The 17,530-nt window shown below is 34.4% G+C and overlaps 1 protein-coding gene across 1 annotated transcript; it reads right to left on the bottom strand.

Moving 5' to 3' along the window:
- Positions 1-174: 174 nt before the first annotated feature.
- LOC108969311 (sterol regulatory element-binding protein 2) lies at positions 175-17,106 on the bottom strand. The gene is made up of 9 exons (XM_018933944.1): positions 16,948-17,106; positions 16,370-16,884; positions 10,872-11,766; positions 9,427-9,605; positions 8,261-8,875; positions 7,837-8,195; positions 3,790-3,913; positions 1,368-1,535; positions 175-555 (listed from the first exon to the last, which is right to left on the bottom strand). The coding sequence occupies exons 1-9, from the start codon at positions 17,069-17,071 to the stop codon at positions 196-198; spliced, it is 3,339 nt and encodes a 1,112-aa protein (XP_018789489.1). The 5' UTR covers positions 17,072-17,106; the 3' UTR covers positions 175-195.
- Positions 17,107-17,530: the final 424 nt, after the last annotated feature.

Genomic DNA, 17,530 nt, shown 5'->3' with positions numbered 1-17,530 from the left:
AACCTATTGATGGCTCAAATCAACATTTGTTATAGCTCATCTCAGTAAGGTTTTCAATGTTTCATGTTAAATAAATATAAGCTACTAGTGTCTGCTTATACTTACCTAATATTAGTAAATAAAATAGATGAATTTAGACCTTTATATCTACAAAAACAGCAATACTAATATATTTGCGACTTAACTTATTTTAATTTAATCGATTACATCGATGCTATTATCAAAAAATTTAATTAACTTATAACAATCATTTAGTTTTCGCTTGTCGCCAAGCTTTTCCAGAGTTTTGGCAGCTTCAGCTAACATTCCAACTCGTTCTCCCGGCGAACAAATTAACGCATTTGGTAAATACTTACATGCAATATAAAGTGCTGTCGCTCTTTCACGTTGAAATCCTACACAGTTATTGCTTTTATCTTTTCCTCCACATATAACGGATGATCTAAGAGTTCTATTCCTCAAACTGCGATCCAAAAGTTGTTGTGTAGGTCCAGGTGCTACTCCGGCCATAAGACGGCATACAGCTTCATACAGGTAAATTCGTTGATGACCAATCTAAAAATAAATATATATACGATATATTTGTTGTGTTTTATTAATATCATATTATACCATTAAGTCTGTGTAATAAATAAATGTAAGCTGGTATTAATTGACTGTACGCTAATGTGGTAAAAAATCTCTTTTCCATATGACTCAGTTTTGTCGGAAACTGAGATGAACCTTTTTTAACTCTTAAAAATTCAAACTCTCCCCTACTCTTCCTCTTTCCGACCGCATATCGCCCGTAAATTACTTTCCCTTTCATTTTCCATTGGCGATCGATCCGTCATCCAAATGCGTTGATTGGCTAACGTGCCGCACAACGACTACAAGCAAAGGAGAACCAGTATTTAGATGAAACTTTCCGCTTCCAGATAGGAGGGAGGTTCTTTACCCCTCCACACGTGATCACAGAATTTTGGGTTCTTAATGACCGCCGCCTATCTGATCACAGAAATACTAGTTTTAGCTTAGACGGAATGTATCAACGTTATCCACAAGCGCGATTGATAAGTTTGCCAGCGCATGGTTAATGTGGCATGCTGCTGGTTGGATACAGATTACGACATTGATCCTGAAAGATATATGCTGTAGGTTGGAGATATTAGCCGCATTAAAAAGTTATGGCACTCCAATTGCTTTTTATCTAAGATTTTTAAGTGAGATATTTCGTGACTTATATCTCAAAAATCGAAAAATATTCATATAATCCATGGATTACGCATGGATAAATCTCCTAACCAATTCAAACCATCACCAGTAATGATTGGATTAATCTGTGTCTTTTTGGCCACACTGCTACGAAGTTAAGTATTAAAACTTACATGCAAATCTTCTATGACATAACGCATCGAGTTAAGATCCTTTTGAAATTTCTCCAAATAATCGCTGGGAACTTGTTTGCACAGAATTTGATCAGCGTTCATGTATTCCGTCTCCCAAAGCTGGGTTCTTGTTTCAAGCACCCAATCACAAGTTAGCAATTGAAATAACTGTAATAAAAATGAAGGTATATAGTTAATCAATTGTGGTCAAAATATTATAGCATTATGATAAGTAAACTTGATTAAAAACAAGATAAAAACGTTAAAATCGGTTCCACCGAAGCTAAATACCCCTCACAGGTGCATTTCTGTTAATAACTATGTGTTCAGTTTGTATGGAAGCTATATGCTATAGTAATCCGTTATGAACACTTTTTTTGGAGATTATATTGTTACCTTAAGTTGTAATCCATGGCAAATTTCGTGACGATACGACGTCAAATGCGAAACTTTTCCATATAAGCCCTTGACTCCGATCGTTCGGTTTGTATGGCAGCTATATGCTATAGTGAGCCGATCTGAACAATTTCTTCTGATATTACATTATTTCTATAAACAATACCTCATACCCAATTTCGTGAAGATATATCGTCAAATGAGGAAGTTTTCCATACAAGAACTTGATTCCGATCATTCACTTTGTACGGCAGCTATAGTTAACCGATCTGAACAATTTCTTCGGAGATTAGATTGTTGATTTAGAAAATAACCTGTGTCAACTTTTGTGAAAGTTTTCTATACAAGAACTTGATTCCGATCGTTCAGTTTGTATGGCAGCTATATGATATAGTGGTCCGATATCGGCAGTTCTGACAAATGAGAAGCTTCTTGAAGAGAAAATGACGTTTGCAAAATTTCAAAACGATATCTTAAAAACTGAGGGACTAGGCTAAATCGACTCAGATCAACATATTGATCATTTATATATATACTTTATAGGGTCTCCGACCCTTCCTTCTGGGTGTTACAAACTTCGTGACAAACTTAATATACCCTGTTCAGGGTATAAAAACTGAATTACACTACTTTACTGTCATTTTACGACTGTGATCTTAAAGGCCATTTTTCGGTCATTTTAAGTTGCTAAAACCCGAAAATGATAATAAGAATTTGCATGCTACACCACTAATTATTATAATGGCAAAAGTAGCTAATAGCTAATGGAAAGTTTCTGAATTCTAATTCGTGATAAGATCACCTCAATTACCTCACACACCTGTTAACACATCAGTCATACATTTTCCTTCAGATTTGTTGAGTAATTTTATAGTATTGTAATACCTAAAACTAAATAAAAGAAAGTTTTAGAGTTATTTCCAAATGATCATAATGACACGAGTTTAATTCCGAGGGACTGTCTGTCTCTACTTCCGTCTTTAGCGATATTCTCAGTAAAAATTGTGATATCTCGTTGAAAATTGGTACATGGTAATTGGTAATTTACATATGTTCGAAATCGCATTATTGCCGCGGCCATAAAATGGAGTTACTTAAATTCTATAAAGTGCTATAAATAATATCCAAAATAAGAAACAAAATTGTAATTTTGTACAAAAAATCACAGAATCCATAGTAAAGCGAGCTGATTTATTCTATAAAAGCGCGTATGCGGAAAATGATCTACTTATTATTCTGAACAACTTTGCCTAAGAGACTAATTTTTCAAGTCTGAGTTTTTGATTGTTTTATCTCCCATGTGTGATATAGTAGCCCGAAAACCGATTCCGAAAGATGATAAATAAAATATAAAAGATGCACCTAAATATTAAATTTCATTCATTTATTATCTCAAAAACTGGCAAACAAGTTTTTATGATCCCTTACAAAACTTCGCCTTAAAAATCGCTGGTTTTTAGTTGTTTTTAGAAAATATTAAACTTCCCAGAAGTGAAACACATTTTGACATGGGTTGGGAGTATACACATACGCATGGTTCCATTGGCGCTGTCAGTGGCATCAAATAGCTAGTGTAGTTTGTTCGATACGGAATATCATATGAGAATTCTAATTTGATATAAAGAACGTTATCACAAGCTTGTTTTAATTTTTTTTTTAAATACATATATATACTGTCTGATTTGAGTTCATAACAGTCCGGTAAAACAGAAAATGAAGGTGAAGTTGTTTAAATTTACAACTAGCTAGAAGTTAATGAATATGTTGAAAACGTGATTAAAAGTAACATACTAGAAAATACGAAAATTGTAGATCGTAAAATTAACTGTAAAAAATTAGGTTTTGCCTAAGAATAACAGTTTCTGAGATATAAAAATTCAAAAGATAGTGAAAAACGTACGAAGTTCACTACCTATACCACTATAGCTAACGTGGAATCGTGTTCATATTAAATCTTAGAAGCGGTAGTTCTTAGGTAAGTATTAAATTATTTATTTTTAGCAAGATATATGATATTAAAACTTACCAATTTAATTTTTTTCACACTTGTAATTTTATTAAATGTTAAAGATTCTTGAAGACAGTTACTGGATCGATTGCAGATATCTATTATACTTTGAGAACCACGCTTGTAGAAGCCTCCACTATACCTGCAAAATAAGGAATCTTTTTGTAAACAACACCACAATTTAAGCACAGCATAACGCTGGCCGACTAATAGACGTCGGCCATTTATGCCGATTCTCTTTACTTTTAAAATTAACTCAAATTTTAAAATTAACTTAAATTTTAAAATATTAATTAACCGCCTTTTTATCAATCAGTTATATATATAGTATATGCCAAAAAATTTTTTAATTGCGATCTTGCAAATTAAGCTAGCGTCTGCCGATKATGATATATTTAGAGACTTAGCTGTGGAGATTTCCTAAAGAATTTTGAATGTTGGATTTGTATTTAAGAAAACTACTGTACATATAAATCGTTTCAAAATTTAAATAAATAAACCGGCGGCTTCGAAAAAATTTCGAAGCGGTCAATCGTTGTGTAGAGAAACATATACTATACATACAAAATAAATAGAAAAAATCCAGGCGACCGGACCATTTATCTTTAAGTTACAACCGCAGACAGTTCGATAAACGTAATTTTGAGAAAGCGATTATAATAATAATAGTAACCAACGATTACCCTCCTCCCGCCCAACCGACGCGAATGGCGCAATCCGCGAACGAGCGGAAATAGCCGAGTCATAAAAGGTAAGAGAATTTTAAGCGTTGCGATCTTAAACTGCTCAGCCACAGAAACAAAAATTTCAACAGCCAAAATTAAGAATTAAAGTTTATAGTTTAAAGTTTATTTTTAACTGTTACTTGTTAAGAGTAGAGTGAGTCTGTTAGATCAAATGAGCTGGAATGAGAATTGAAATCATGACATAATGAATGGAATGGTTCGTTTAGCTCAAAATTTGTTCTAGAAAGTTTTAAAAGTAAGGTTCTAAACTACGTGGTACAGCGAGCGGGAACTTTAAAATTAATATCAGATAAAAGAGATTTGCTAAATACAAGAAATATTATACCAAGCACCCTACGACTAGCGAGTGTCGAGAGATTTATAAGTTTTAAACGATAAGTGTAAGAGGGAAGATTTAAACTGCGATCCCAATGCAAATGATTTAAAGCAAAAAGTAAAAATTGTTTTTGTACGGACTCTAACTTATCCGAATGGACTTGGTAACTAGGATTCCAAACCACAGATGCATACTCTAATATAGGGCTCACCAGAGATGTAAAAAGAATTTTCGTGGTAAGTGGATCTCTAAATTCTTTAGACCAACGATTAACAAAACTAAGAGCGCCTTTAACTTTAAAAGCCGTGCAAGATGCGTGAAGATTAAAGTTGAGTTTGGCGTTACTACTAGATCAACAAAACTGCATTCTTGCTCCAACCTAAAGTTTTATACTGCGTATAAAGTAGGGTCTACGTGAAAAACACATCCTTTTACATTTTTCAAGATTCAATGGCATGTCATTTCTAWCACACCTAGAAACTAGGTTGTTTAAGTCTGTTTGCAACTGACATCTTTCGCTGTATGAAATAAGTATACGTTTACATAGTCAGCATATAATAAAACTTTTGGAAACTTAACAACAGATGATATGTCATTAATAAATAACAAGAACAGAATTGGGCCAAGAAGACTACCTTGAGGAACGCCTGAAGGAACATTCACTATGTCAGAAAAAGTATCGTTAGATATGATTTGTTGAATCCTTTTACTAAGATAAGAAGCAATATTGGTTGAAAATCAAGAAGATCAAGTTTATTCAAAAGAATTGAATGGGATACTTTATCAAAAGCTTTACTAAAATCTGTGTATATAACATCAGTGTTCTTATTCTCCCTAAAGCCCGTTGATACATGTGATACAAATTCAAGCAAATTAGTTATTGTAGATTTCCCTTTACGAGAATCATGCAAATTAGTGGAGAGATCCGGAAGGCTATGTTGTCTGTTTTAATTGCTTCAAAAAGTTTAGGTATTGCAGACAACTTTGCTATTCCCCTATAGTTCTCAATTGATGACCCAAATCCACTCTTATGTAAAGGAATTATAAATGACTTTTTCCATATGGATGGAAATAAGCCTTGTATAAGAGATGAATTAATTAGTTTTGTTAGGGCTTGGTATATATATGTGGCAACCTCGAATGATCATTACGGCGTTAAATCTTCGGCGCAGCGCTCCTAAAATATAACTCTACCTAACTCCTAAAGGCAACGCTATCATATGTTTTTAATCCTTCATTCCTTTTATTATTATATTCTTACTAGTTCTTAAGTTATAACGANCCTTGCATAAGAGATGAATTAAATAATTTTGTTAGGGCTTTGGTATATATATTTGGCACATTTCTTAAGAAAGCATGAGGAAATCATATCTGGGCCATAATTGTATGATTGTTCTAACATATTTAACTGATATAAGACATCTGCTTCGGAAATAGTAGGTACATTAACGACAGAAATCGGACACAACTTGTGCTGATGCGGAACATTTTTTGGAGAGTAATTGAACATGAAGAATTCAGCGAACATATTAGAAATGGTGTGATTGTCAATATTTCATAGCAGACGGAAAATTAGAAACCCTGCGTTTGGAGTTTACGAAACCATTGAACAATTTTGGATTACGTATAATATTATATTATTTTTTATTTTATTTATATAATATAATTATTATAACATATTTTGTTAAATTCAGCAATTGTCGACGCAATTTAGATTATTTTGAATAGTCAGCAACTAAACCAGTTTTTTTAAAAAGTTTAAAAGGACGAGATTTTCTATTTTTTAATTTACATAATTCTTTCGAAAACCATAAATTAGAACTCATTTTTTTGAGTAACAACACACTTCGAACCATATTTTTCAAATAAGTTTAAAATAATTTCATTAAAGTGGGAAGCAGTAAATTCAATATTGCCATTGTAATCAGGCCAAGTTACTTTAGAAAGTTCATAATTAATCTTCCTAAAATTAGCTTTCGCAAAGTTGAACCGAAAACAAAGGTCTTGTGTATTATTATGAGCAAAGTTGGCTATATTTTCGATGTTAATTTTCAAAGCAGGATGATACGGGTCCGCTCGATGAAACAAAGGATCACATCGAACAACGGAGAACATTGAAGTGTTATCAACATAAACTAGATCTAAGAACTAACAAAACTCGTTCGAAATTAAATTAATTTGGATAAGACACAACCTCAACAATTCATCTAAGAACTCGTTAAAACATAAGCTAATAATACTAATAGGAATGGTCTGATCATCAATAGATTTCCATGATACGCAAGGTAAATTGAAATCCATCATGCTGCATATAAACAGATATATCCGAGTGAGGCGGTATATAAGATAAAGTCGTGGGAACGGAACCGGAACGGACCCGGATTTTTATCCGGCCAAGGACTGTCAACTCGGCAGAATTCTGCCGTTACAACAACAACAACAACAACAACAACATAAAGTTAAGTAGATATGGCCACTATTAGCGCAAATACGAATGCACTTAAATTCTATGAAGTCTGCATGCGGAACATCGACTTCTTCAGATGGAATTGAAGAAGGAACAGCAAACAAGACACTACCCCCTTTTCTGTTCAGACGGTCATATCTGTAGACTTCGAATTCGCTGTTAAATATTTCATTATAAAAAATATGAGGCTTTAGCCAAGTCTCTGTGAAAGCAATGATTTTAAAGTTACAATGAATGCTGTTTAAATACAAATCAGTAAGTTTTGTATTAAGACCTCTAACATTTTGATAATAAATAGTCAACGAATTATTGTTAATTAGTTTTTTGTATTCACGGAATTTCTTGGCATATGTTATATAAATTTAATTTTATCGCTATTTTAGTAAGTGTGCCCCATAACAGCTCTTTATTACGACTTTTATGTTTATTTAGACTTATCGTCTGTACTTGCCTCATGAATTTAAATATAATGATATAAATTTGATAACACTTTTGCTTATAGGAAGTATTCATTCAGTATTCTTGTTTTTACTTACTGTAGTGATAAAAATTTTGCTTCCAATGCCAAGTGTAAAGCTTGTGGCAGTTTGTCGTTGCTTGTCTCAAGTTCCTTCGGTAAAAGTCTGGCACGTTGATATGATTTTTCGGCTTTTTCATCTTCACCTAATAACCAATAAACAGAAACTTCAAGAATGTTAACCCACCACTCAATTTTTTCATTGCTGCAATCAGCAGAAATGGAATCACGCAGCAAAGAAACAAAAGTCAGTGCATTACTAGCCACAGTGTTATCTCCTATATCATATGCCTTAAGATTTGTTCTTTTTTTATCAGAAATTTGGATGGATCCAACCAGACATTGAATAGCTTGATGAAGCAAATATTCTTGATAATTCTATAAATAGTAGAAAAAGGTATATCAACCAGAAGTGGAAAAGTCAAACAATCTTAATGTTATACCTTTAATAAGTATGTTAGAGGATTCGCACTGTTCGACAATTGTATAAACATATTATTTGATTGTAAATTGTTGTTTAAATCAAATTCATGATCAATTAAAAATTGTGTTCCGAATGGAGTAAATATCCACTTATATTGACTCGACTTTCCTGCAGACTTAAACCACTCTTGTTTCCCCTTTTTAATGCAATATCGTACAAATAACTTCAATGATCTAGGATAGTTTTGTTTTACCATTAAAGTCGTTATTAAGTAAATATCGACCAATTCTTCATTTGTGAGGGTGTCTTGAGATAATTGGGCCATATCTAATGCATATAATGATAATGTCAGGCTATGCTTGGGGTTGTTTTCAGTTGTTAAATGCAACTGATTCAGCCTGTTGAAGAAAATGGCCAAATTCCTCGCTGTTCTAGTATTTGAATGACTGTCCTCATCGTTGCGTAATCTTGAGACAGATTTTGTATATTTGCAGTTAATCTTTAGATGACCAATAAATATACGAATAAATTGCCAGGTTGTCAATATAATAAAGTCAAAAGTGGATGTCGGCAACGTTACTCCAAGGCTTTTCAAGCAAGATATATACTCCAAGTAAGCATCTTCCATATAGCCCTAATTGAGAGAAATGTTATTATCATATGATCAAATTTGACTCGGACTGGTGTATTTAATCTATGCGCGAAAATATTTGATAATTTTTTCCTAAATTGGTACATATTTTGCATGTTCGTTCGCATGTTCCATATGTCAATTAGTACGTACGTATGTGAATATTAAAATTAATTGCAATTAAAATTAAATAAGAGGTTTGATTGAAATTTTGTTTTGAGGAATCTACAAACGCACAAGTATTTGAGTGACATTAAGCGTCTAGTTAAGGTCGTGATGTTATCGAAGATTCGTCTCATCTCTTTTAATGATAGAACATCGAAAAATGCTTTAAGAAAAAAACAAAAATTTGCTGAAGGCACTGAAAGTTATCCCAGCCAAATATTATAACAAGTATACGGAAAATTTTATTAATAATTGGCATACTTGTACTGCTGAAGACCCTACTTTGAAGCCAATAATAAAGATTTGTATTAAAATACGTGAAAAAATAGTGTCTCGCCCGGGTCAAATTTGATCAGATTGTATACAAATTTTTTATTTTCATATTATACCTTTTCGAAAAGTTTATCTCCACACTCCTTTCGTGTTTTGAATTCGACAGCAGTTGTATTTCCTAATGGATTTACAAAACCAATCAGTTTTACGAAGCAGACCAACATGACCATCAAGTTAACAAACCACAAGAATAAAGGGCCCCAAAAGATTTTCCAAATAAAATCATTATTTGTATCTGTGTAAATAAATAAGAAATACATAAATGTATCGTAGTAAATAATAAAATCTACAAGATAATACAAGTAATTATTGAAAAAATAGGTTATTTGTCCAAATATTCGTTACTAAATGGCAGTGGTGGAAAAAATACATTGTTTAACTGTAGCTGTTAAATAAAATTAAAATATTAAACAAATGGGTAGAAACTTGAATTGTACTTTGTAAAAAGGAGAAATTATGAATAACACCAAAAACATTCTTAAAAATGAACCTAATTCGGTGAAAAGAAAAACAGTAAGCCATGGAGGAAGATGCTAATAGACCAGTGGTCGGTATTTCATAGCAAAATTTTGCAAACTAACTTCACACGTATGCTTACGCTCTATCGTTAAGTCGTTGTCGAGCCAGCAACGAATTAACATCACGCAAGACTATAGCGCAAAACCAAATATGCCCTGCGAGAAATATTTTATGATTCTAAATGCCTTTGGTGCCATGCATTGCCTTTTATGTTCCAAGTCTTTCTTTCATTTTAAATCTTCCTGAGAGATTATAAATAAATAAATGAGAAATTTAGTTTAGCGTCTCCAGTAGACTTACACGAAGGCGTCTCGATGATGCTTAGTTGTTGAACGAAAAAGGACTTTTAATTTTTCTAACTATTCGCGTTCGAATCGATGCCTGTGAATTGGTATTTTATGCAGAACAATGATCCAAAGCACAGAGTTAAAAATGGGAAAAATTCGCCTACCGCAGAAATTATTGATGTTCTGAACTGACCAGAGCAAAGACGCTGTTTGCTAAGAAAAAATTCAAAAATGTTGAATTTGGATTGGGATCGAAGTCCACGATGGTTATTTTCTGACCATTTATTTCTACATTGTATACCTTATAAAGTATGCAGGGAAACTTCTACTTGCGCACACATCCAATATACAAATCCCAAAAATTCAGTAACCAAGTTTTATATTAGGTTTCAAGATCAAATACCACTCTAACTTCTGGACACTCTCATGATCGGACGCGAATACTTATTTTACTAACGGACGGAATTGATAATATGAACAAACTCATAAAACAAAGTAATGAATAAAATGTAAAGACTTTGTGAAACGGTGAGTGTGATAAGATTTTCAAAACTCTATTATATTCTTAATGTCAAAAATTTAAAAGATGATTCAATTTTTAGAACTCTAGTTCTTAACTTAGTCACCCTCCGAAAAAGTAAAAAAAATCAAAAAAACTAATTCATCTATCTAATAATGAAATGTTATATACTTACTATCATCGTTGAAGTTTAAAATACGGCGGTGATGAGTATCATCAATACTTCCATAATTTCCGAGAGTGCTCATAGTATCAGTAGGTCTGTATAGAAATATCTTAAATGGGTTTATTGTGATAAAAGCCAACATAAATATGCATAACGTTAATCGTGAATGTGACATATCACGAATAGCAGTTGACACATTTTTCATTTTATATGAATTAAAGCTTTTAACAGACCCGTTAACTGGGGAACACGGTAAAGAAATATCAGAGTGTGTTGGAGATTGTGAGGCATTTGACTCGTCACTACATGGTGGCGTAATAATTCTTTGTTTTTGTGAGAACTCATTCGTTATTAATGGCTTATTCCTATTATCAACTTTATTGATCTTTGTTGAGTTGAGTAGATTTTTAACATTGCAACTGCTTCGGTTTACAAGCTCATTTTGAAGTCTCTGTATCTCATCACGCATCTCAGAATTTTGCTTTTGAAGATCGCGTATTTTATCAATTGACTTGCGCAAAACTGCCGATTTGTTGAGTTTTGCAGATTCCCCTATTATAAGATTTTTTAGTTCCGAAATTTTGTCATTTATTGAAGTACGATAACGCCGCTCTATAGCATTATGAGCCGACCTTTTGACTTCTTTTTTTTTTGGTTGAATTCGATTAATTGGCACTTTATTCTCTACCGATGAGATGTTTCCCACTTTGGGTAGAGTGCAAGAAACGTTTACAGTTGGTTCAAATATGACAGGTATTTGTGATATAATTGGAGGACCAGCAGCAAAGGACGCAGAAGAAGTAGGTGGAGTGGCATACATAATCGTTGGATTTCTTTGTATCAAAACATGTTGAGCTGATTGTATGTCCTTCAAATCTTGGATAGTTATATTTGCTTGGCTTACCTGAAAGAATACAATAAAGTTGAATTTAAACAAGTAAGAAAGTGCTAAGTTCGGGTGCAACCGAACATTTTATAGTCTTGCAACTTGCAAGAACCAAAACCAGGGAAATACTTTAAAGTGTAAAACTAATCATACCCCGTTGCTAGTGAGGCGATCCCTATCTGGAAATATGTTTCCAAGGGCCTTAATCTTGCGTCTACAGACTGCTGTGCAGTCGCTCAGCATATGCTCCGGGGTTCAGGCTCCCTGTCGCAGAACCGGCAGATAGCGCAAGAGGATAGGCCTAGGTTATACATATGCCTGTTCAGCTTGCAATGGCCAGTGAACCATGCGTCCAGTAGCCTGAGTTTTTTCCGGGGAAGGTTAATTACAACTTTGAACCTACTTAAGTTGTATCCTCCAATTAGCAACTCGACATGTCGAATACCGTGCGTTTGTTGCCAATACTCTTTCCCGTCCACTCCTTCTTCCTTGCGGAGTAGCTCCTTTATGGTATGGGTACCTACCCCAGTAAAGGGTTCGGATCCTACCATCTTGGTGGAGGCTACTGATCTGGCGAGCCCATCCGCCAGTTCGTTACCGGCTATACCTTTGTGACCAGGCACCCAGATTAGGTGTACCTGGTTTCGTTCCGCAAGGCTGCTTAGCCTTTCTCTGCCCTCCTGCACTAGTAGCGATTTGATCTCGCAGGAGGAGATCGCTTTTAATGCTTGATTATCGCTGAGAATAGCTATTCGCTTATTGCGATGAAGGTTTATTTCTATACACCGACTTGTAGCAAAAAATTCTGCAGGGAAGATGCTCGGGAACTCTACATGGGTATGGAGAGCTTAGTGCATGGGTCCACGATCCCTGCATCGATTCCTTCCGACATTTTCGAGTCATCGATGTACGTGTACCTCAACGTGCTATTCCTCAACATCAGCTCGAGATCGGAGTCGTTCCACTCGTACTTGTTGCCGAGGGTGACCTTAAACTTTTTCTCGAAGTTAACTATTTTAGTAGTGCTGTCCTTCGGGAGGAGGGCTATTGGTGTATTGCCTCTTATCTTTTCCATCCTCTGGGACGAGACTACCTTGCCTTTGCCACACCCCTCTGCCGTTATTTGCAGAAGAGTGTGCTTGGCTACCTGACTTATAACCACATGAAGCGGAATAAGTTCTATTGTAGCAGAACCTAAAATGCCGCCGTAGGACAAGTGGGCATTGCGCCCGTCATGCAGATACAGGCCAGCCGCTGCAGCTTCCATAGTTTAGTCTTTACCGAAGTCTAAGAAGCTATTGAGGCCCAGGCCACCGTCCCATACGTGATTATTGGTAGCACTATCATGGTGTACAACCACCTAACGATCCTTGACTTGCAGCCCCAGGACTTACCGGCCAGTCGATTATATGGGGGCTAAGGGAAGTTTTGGTCCGATTCAACCCATTTTTGAAATGCACACATATCATTATAAGAGAAGGAATTCCAGTTATATACATATGTATATCACACATTAAGCAACATTTTATATCAAAAGTCAACTATAGGTACTGGGGTCCACATATTCGGTGCCTAGAGTCTTGAACAGTTTTAGTTGGATTTGAACAATTTTTGATCATGAGGTGGCATACACTAAAGGCATTATTCATTGAAAGTTTAATCTAGTAACATTAATTGCTTCGTGATTTGTGGACTGGAAAAAAAAGAATCAAGTGGAATTCACTCATTTTAAGAGAGTGAATAGGAATATGAAAAGAATGCCACGTTCCACATTTTGTCGAAATCGGTCAGTTGGGTTCCGAGATAAGGGATTTCACCAAAAAGTGAGAATTGCCACGCCCATTGTCTAATTTTTACACCGGCCCCTAAAAATCCTTGCCATACTAACCTATAGGAAAATTTGTATATGGGGAGTAAGCGGGGTTTTTATCCGATTTCATTAATTTGCACACTATTCGTGCTTGCCGAATTTTGTTGTAGCTTTAGTGGTTTAGGAGATATGCACATTAAATATATTAATGGGCGGGGCCACGCCCACTTTCCAAAAATTTTTATCCCCCTTGCTACTGTGATCCCCTGTGCCAAATTATAGTTTTATATCTTAATCAAGTGCTTAGATTCGTGGGCGTAGCAGTTGTCCAATTACGCCCATCTACGAACTCGAATTTTTTTGTACTAAAGTTTCATCAAGATATCTCAGTTTGCACGGACAGACAGTCGACCGGATTTCAACTTTTCTCGTCACCGTGATTTATACATATATAATACTATATCTAGGTGTAAGTTCGGGTGCAGAAGAACATTTTATACTCCCGACATACAGCAGAGACGAAATTCAGAAGACGATAAGTTTTAATATCAAATTCAGCATAGTTCGGTGAGAAAAGATATCGTTGGATCAATCGAAGATAAATGAAGAAACAAAGCCACACTCAAAGATGTGATACATACAAAAAAAACAGAAGGAATAGACCCGGATATTACGAAATTAGACACTCAAAGATATCATCTTGTTTAGCAAGAATAATTTAAGAATACTAACAAGATTTTTTAACGCACACTGCAGACTGCGCAAATGTCTGCAGAGGATAGGATTGAGCTCTGAAGAAACGTGTGTGTTCGTAAGCTAAAGCCCGAGACGCCGGCGCACATATTATGCATTGCGGTTCGACTAGAAGAAGGCTCACTCATTTAACACTTATGCAGCCGTAGCAAAATGATGTGAAAACCATTAACCCTTCGAGCACTAAAGATCTTACAAGAGCTTTGGGACTAAATTAAGTAATATTAAAAGGATTAGAGGGCACAATAGACCAATGGTCGCTGTGTACATCATCTCACGTCTATCTATCTATTTACTACATTTGCAACAATCCAAAGTGAGGAAACATTTTTCAGGCGTTGACAAACTTTTATTTTTAACAAGAGGAAACGGGAACTTCGGCTGCACCGAAACTGTAATGACCTTCACAACCAATATAAAACGTTTTGCTTGGAATTCCCAGTTTCGTTATATGCAAGTCGAATTAAGGTCATGCAATAAAGAGAAAATATAGTTAATGAAGATCTTTATTTGGATTTTATACGGTTAGTTTAAATGACAGCTTTATAGTATAGTGGTCCGATCTGAATTTATTCGATATATTTTGGAAAATAAAAAAGTTACTCTGCTATTATTTACTAGCAAATTGAATGCAATTTAATTTCCTTTAAGCATTTATTATCTGAATACATCTGCAGGTATTAAATTTGTTAAACATATTTCTTACGAAAAACCTAAGAAACGAAGTAAAGAATATTTCAAATATACGTGTACAAAAAATATTTAAGGAAGTAAGAGTCTAGTAGCCCTTCAACATGATTTCCGGAAAGAGTACAGAGCCACCTCAACACTAAGGATCATAAAAGTCCAGATTGTTCATGGCCTATGACACTGTAAATCACAAAAAGGCGATGGGTCAAAAATTCTAAGATAAAAATTAAACTGCAGTAAATTTTTTTTTCTGTAAGTTGGTAGTGCTGTTAGTGACATCTACGCTAAATTTCACATAAAAATATTCATTACTATGTCCGAATTTATTGAACGAAGAAGTGCGATAATGCACCATCTCATACTGCATTGGTTATGCGTGATAATTTCGATATAAACTCGCTAACCGAATCGATATAAACTTTTTTCCTAGATTGATACAAACTTATTTTGTGCATTTGAAATTTGATTTCCACATGAAGATCAGTATGTGTTTGTAACTGAACTGTTTGTTTACGACGACGAAAGCTTAACCAAACACGCGAGTCGGTCGACAGCACATTAGCACAAGGGTCTAGCATTTACACGATTCATACTCAAAGCATTAATCAAAATAGTTGCGTCTCTGAGGCCAATTATTTGATATTATCATCACTAACAGAAGTGGTGAATTCTCGCTGACTTCACGACCTTCTTGAATTCAAATATGATATTTGTGTTCGTGATAAAGTAGACTATCCAAAACAGTGCATCAGGTTTTTCAACGATTGCGTAGCCGTGATTCCATTGGAAACACACAATTTCAAGTAAACTGGCTCTTAAAATTTTATCCATGGTAAAAATCTCCAGATAATTTTTTTGCATCGTAAAAACTGCTGACAAACACACTAATTGACACATGGAGATCAAACTTCAAACGAACATACAAATTAGGTATCAATCTACAGAAACAAAATATTATCGATTCGGTTTGCGCACTCAAAAATGGGCTAGTCGGAATAAAGCTGATCACGAGGTGATTCGAGACACATCTCGGTTAGCGTTTACTGAATGCGAATAGATTTTAAATAAGACAGTCATCAAAATATATACAGAAAATTCACGAGAAAACCAAAAACCAAATTATTTTGAAATTGTGAAAACAAACAATTCATTCGTAAGAGGAAGCACGCTTCATATCGACATCGCCTTCTAAAATTGAATCATGTAGCAGAAGAGAACATTAGCAGAAAGATAATATAAAGGTTTTCCTGCAGGTAGCAGCGTAGCCACACAACCTTATATAATTAAATCATGAGCTAATACTACACAAACTAAAGTATACTCTCAACTTTGTATTATTTGACTTTTTTGGAGTAAATTTTTACATACCTTTTCATTGTCATAAATGCCTTTTTTCAACACATCACTTCTGAATTCAACAGATTGTATATGGTTCTGAACACTTTCCAAGACATTGGATTTGTAACAGTCATTTTTAGAATAATCGGGTTTATCTTCTTTTACAGGATTAACATTGCAAAACTCTTTCGGCTTATCGACAACTTGATTACTTCGCACTGGATTTTGTTCATTTCTCATTATCCATTTTTGATCCAAAGGCAAGCTATTAGACGACGAATTGAACTCAACTGCATGACTTGGAGAAGGTAAAGCAGCGACATGATTTAAATGGCCAGCCATCAAAGGATCTGAAGAGCTGTAACTGTTGGTACAACTTTTTCCAGTATTATTAACTAAATCTGGACTAGACACTTTCGGTTGCAGTAATAAATTAGGTTCAATGAAATTTAATGTGTCCACATTACAATCGTGTAACAAATTATTTGACAGGGCTTCATCAGAGAATTCCATTTGATCAATATCCTCGAAAAAGTTCTGCATTTCTATTTGATATATGAATGTGTACATGTAAGTTAATGTAAACATTGAAATGCTTGATTGCTTACCCAGAGGCACCATATCCTTTATAATGTTCAAAGTATCTTCTTCCTTAAAAATATCCAATGAATCAAAACCTGTTCCATATGAAAATTCCATGTCAACAGAATTTGACGAGTTATTTTCATCCATTTTAAATCTATCCAATTAGGTTTGAAAACATCGTATGATTTATATATAATACATTTGAATCGATAATAATATTACCGATAACCCTCATTTCCTCAGAGAATAACCCAACAAACCAATTTTCAAATTTATTGCCAATTGGAGTATTTCTGTGCGAGTTGCTCTCCTGACTGAGTTATGTTCGAAATGTCGTCAGACAGGTGTTCTAGCATAACGCTGCTGTTACATGATTACTAACATCATTTCAAGTTGATCAAATGAACCACCATACTTGTCAAAAATAATTTAAATTTCTTAAAATTCTTGAAATTTTTGGATGAAATTAAAAATTAAATCCAGTATGTTATATCAAATACACATATTTTGGCATCAATTCATTGAGGTTTGTGTCATTATTATTCTGAAAATTCTAAGCTAATGGTAAAAAATTACCATAATTTCCATTTAATTGTTCTACTAAAA

Source organism: Bactrocera latifrons, unplaced genomic scaffold, assembly GCF_001853355.1.
Source record: "Bactrocera latifrons isolate USDA-ARS-PBARC rearing strain unplaced genomic scaffold, ASM185335v1 scaffold_248, whole genome shotgun sequence".
NCBI classification, from domain to species: Eukaryota; Metazoa; Arthropoda; class Insecta; order Diptera; family Tephritidae; genus Bactrocera; species Bactrocera latifrons.
This window is presented reverse-complemented; position numbering and strand designations above follow the sequence as displayed.

Coding starts and splice junctions, on each gene's coding strand:
- LOC108969311 (XM_018933944.1), bottom strand. CDS start 17,071: ATGGATGAAAATAACTCGTCAAATTCTGTTGACATGGAATTTTCATAT. Junction 11,767..16,369: donor GCATTTATGACAATGAAAAG/GTATGTAAAAAT, acceptor GTATTCTTTCAG/GTAAGCCAAGCAAATATAAC. Junction 8,196..8,260: donor CTCTAACATACTTATTAAAG/GTATAACATTAA, acceptor TACTATTTATAG/AATTATCAAGAATATTTGCT.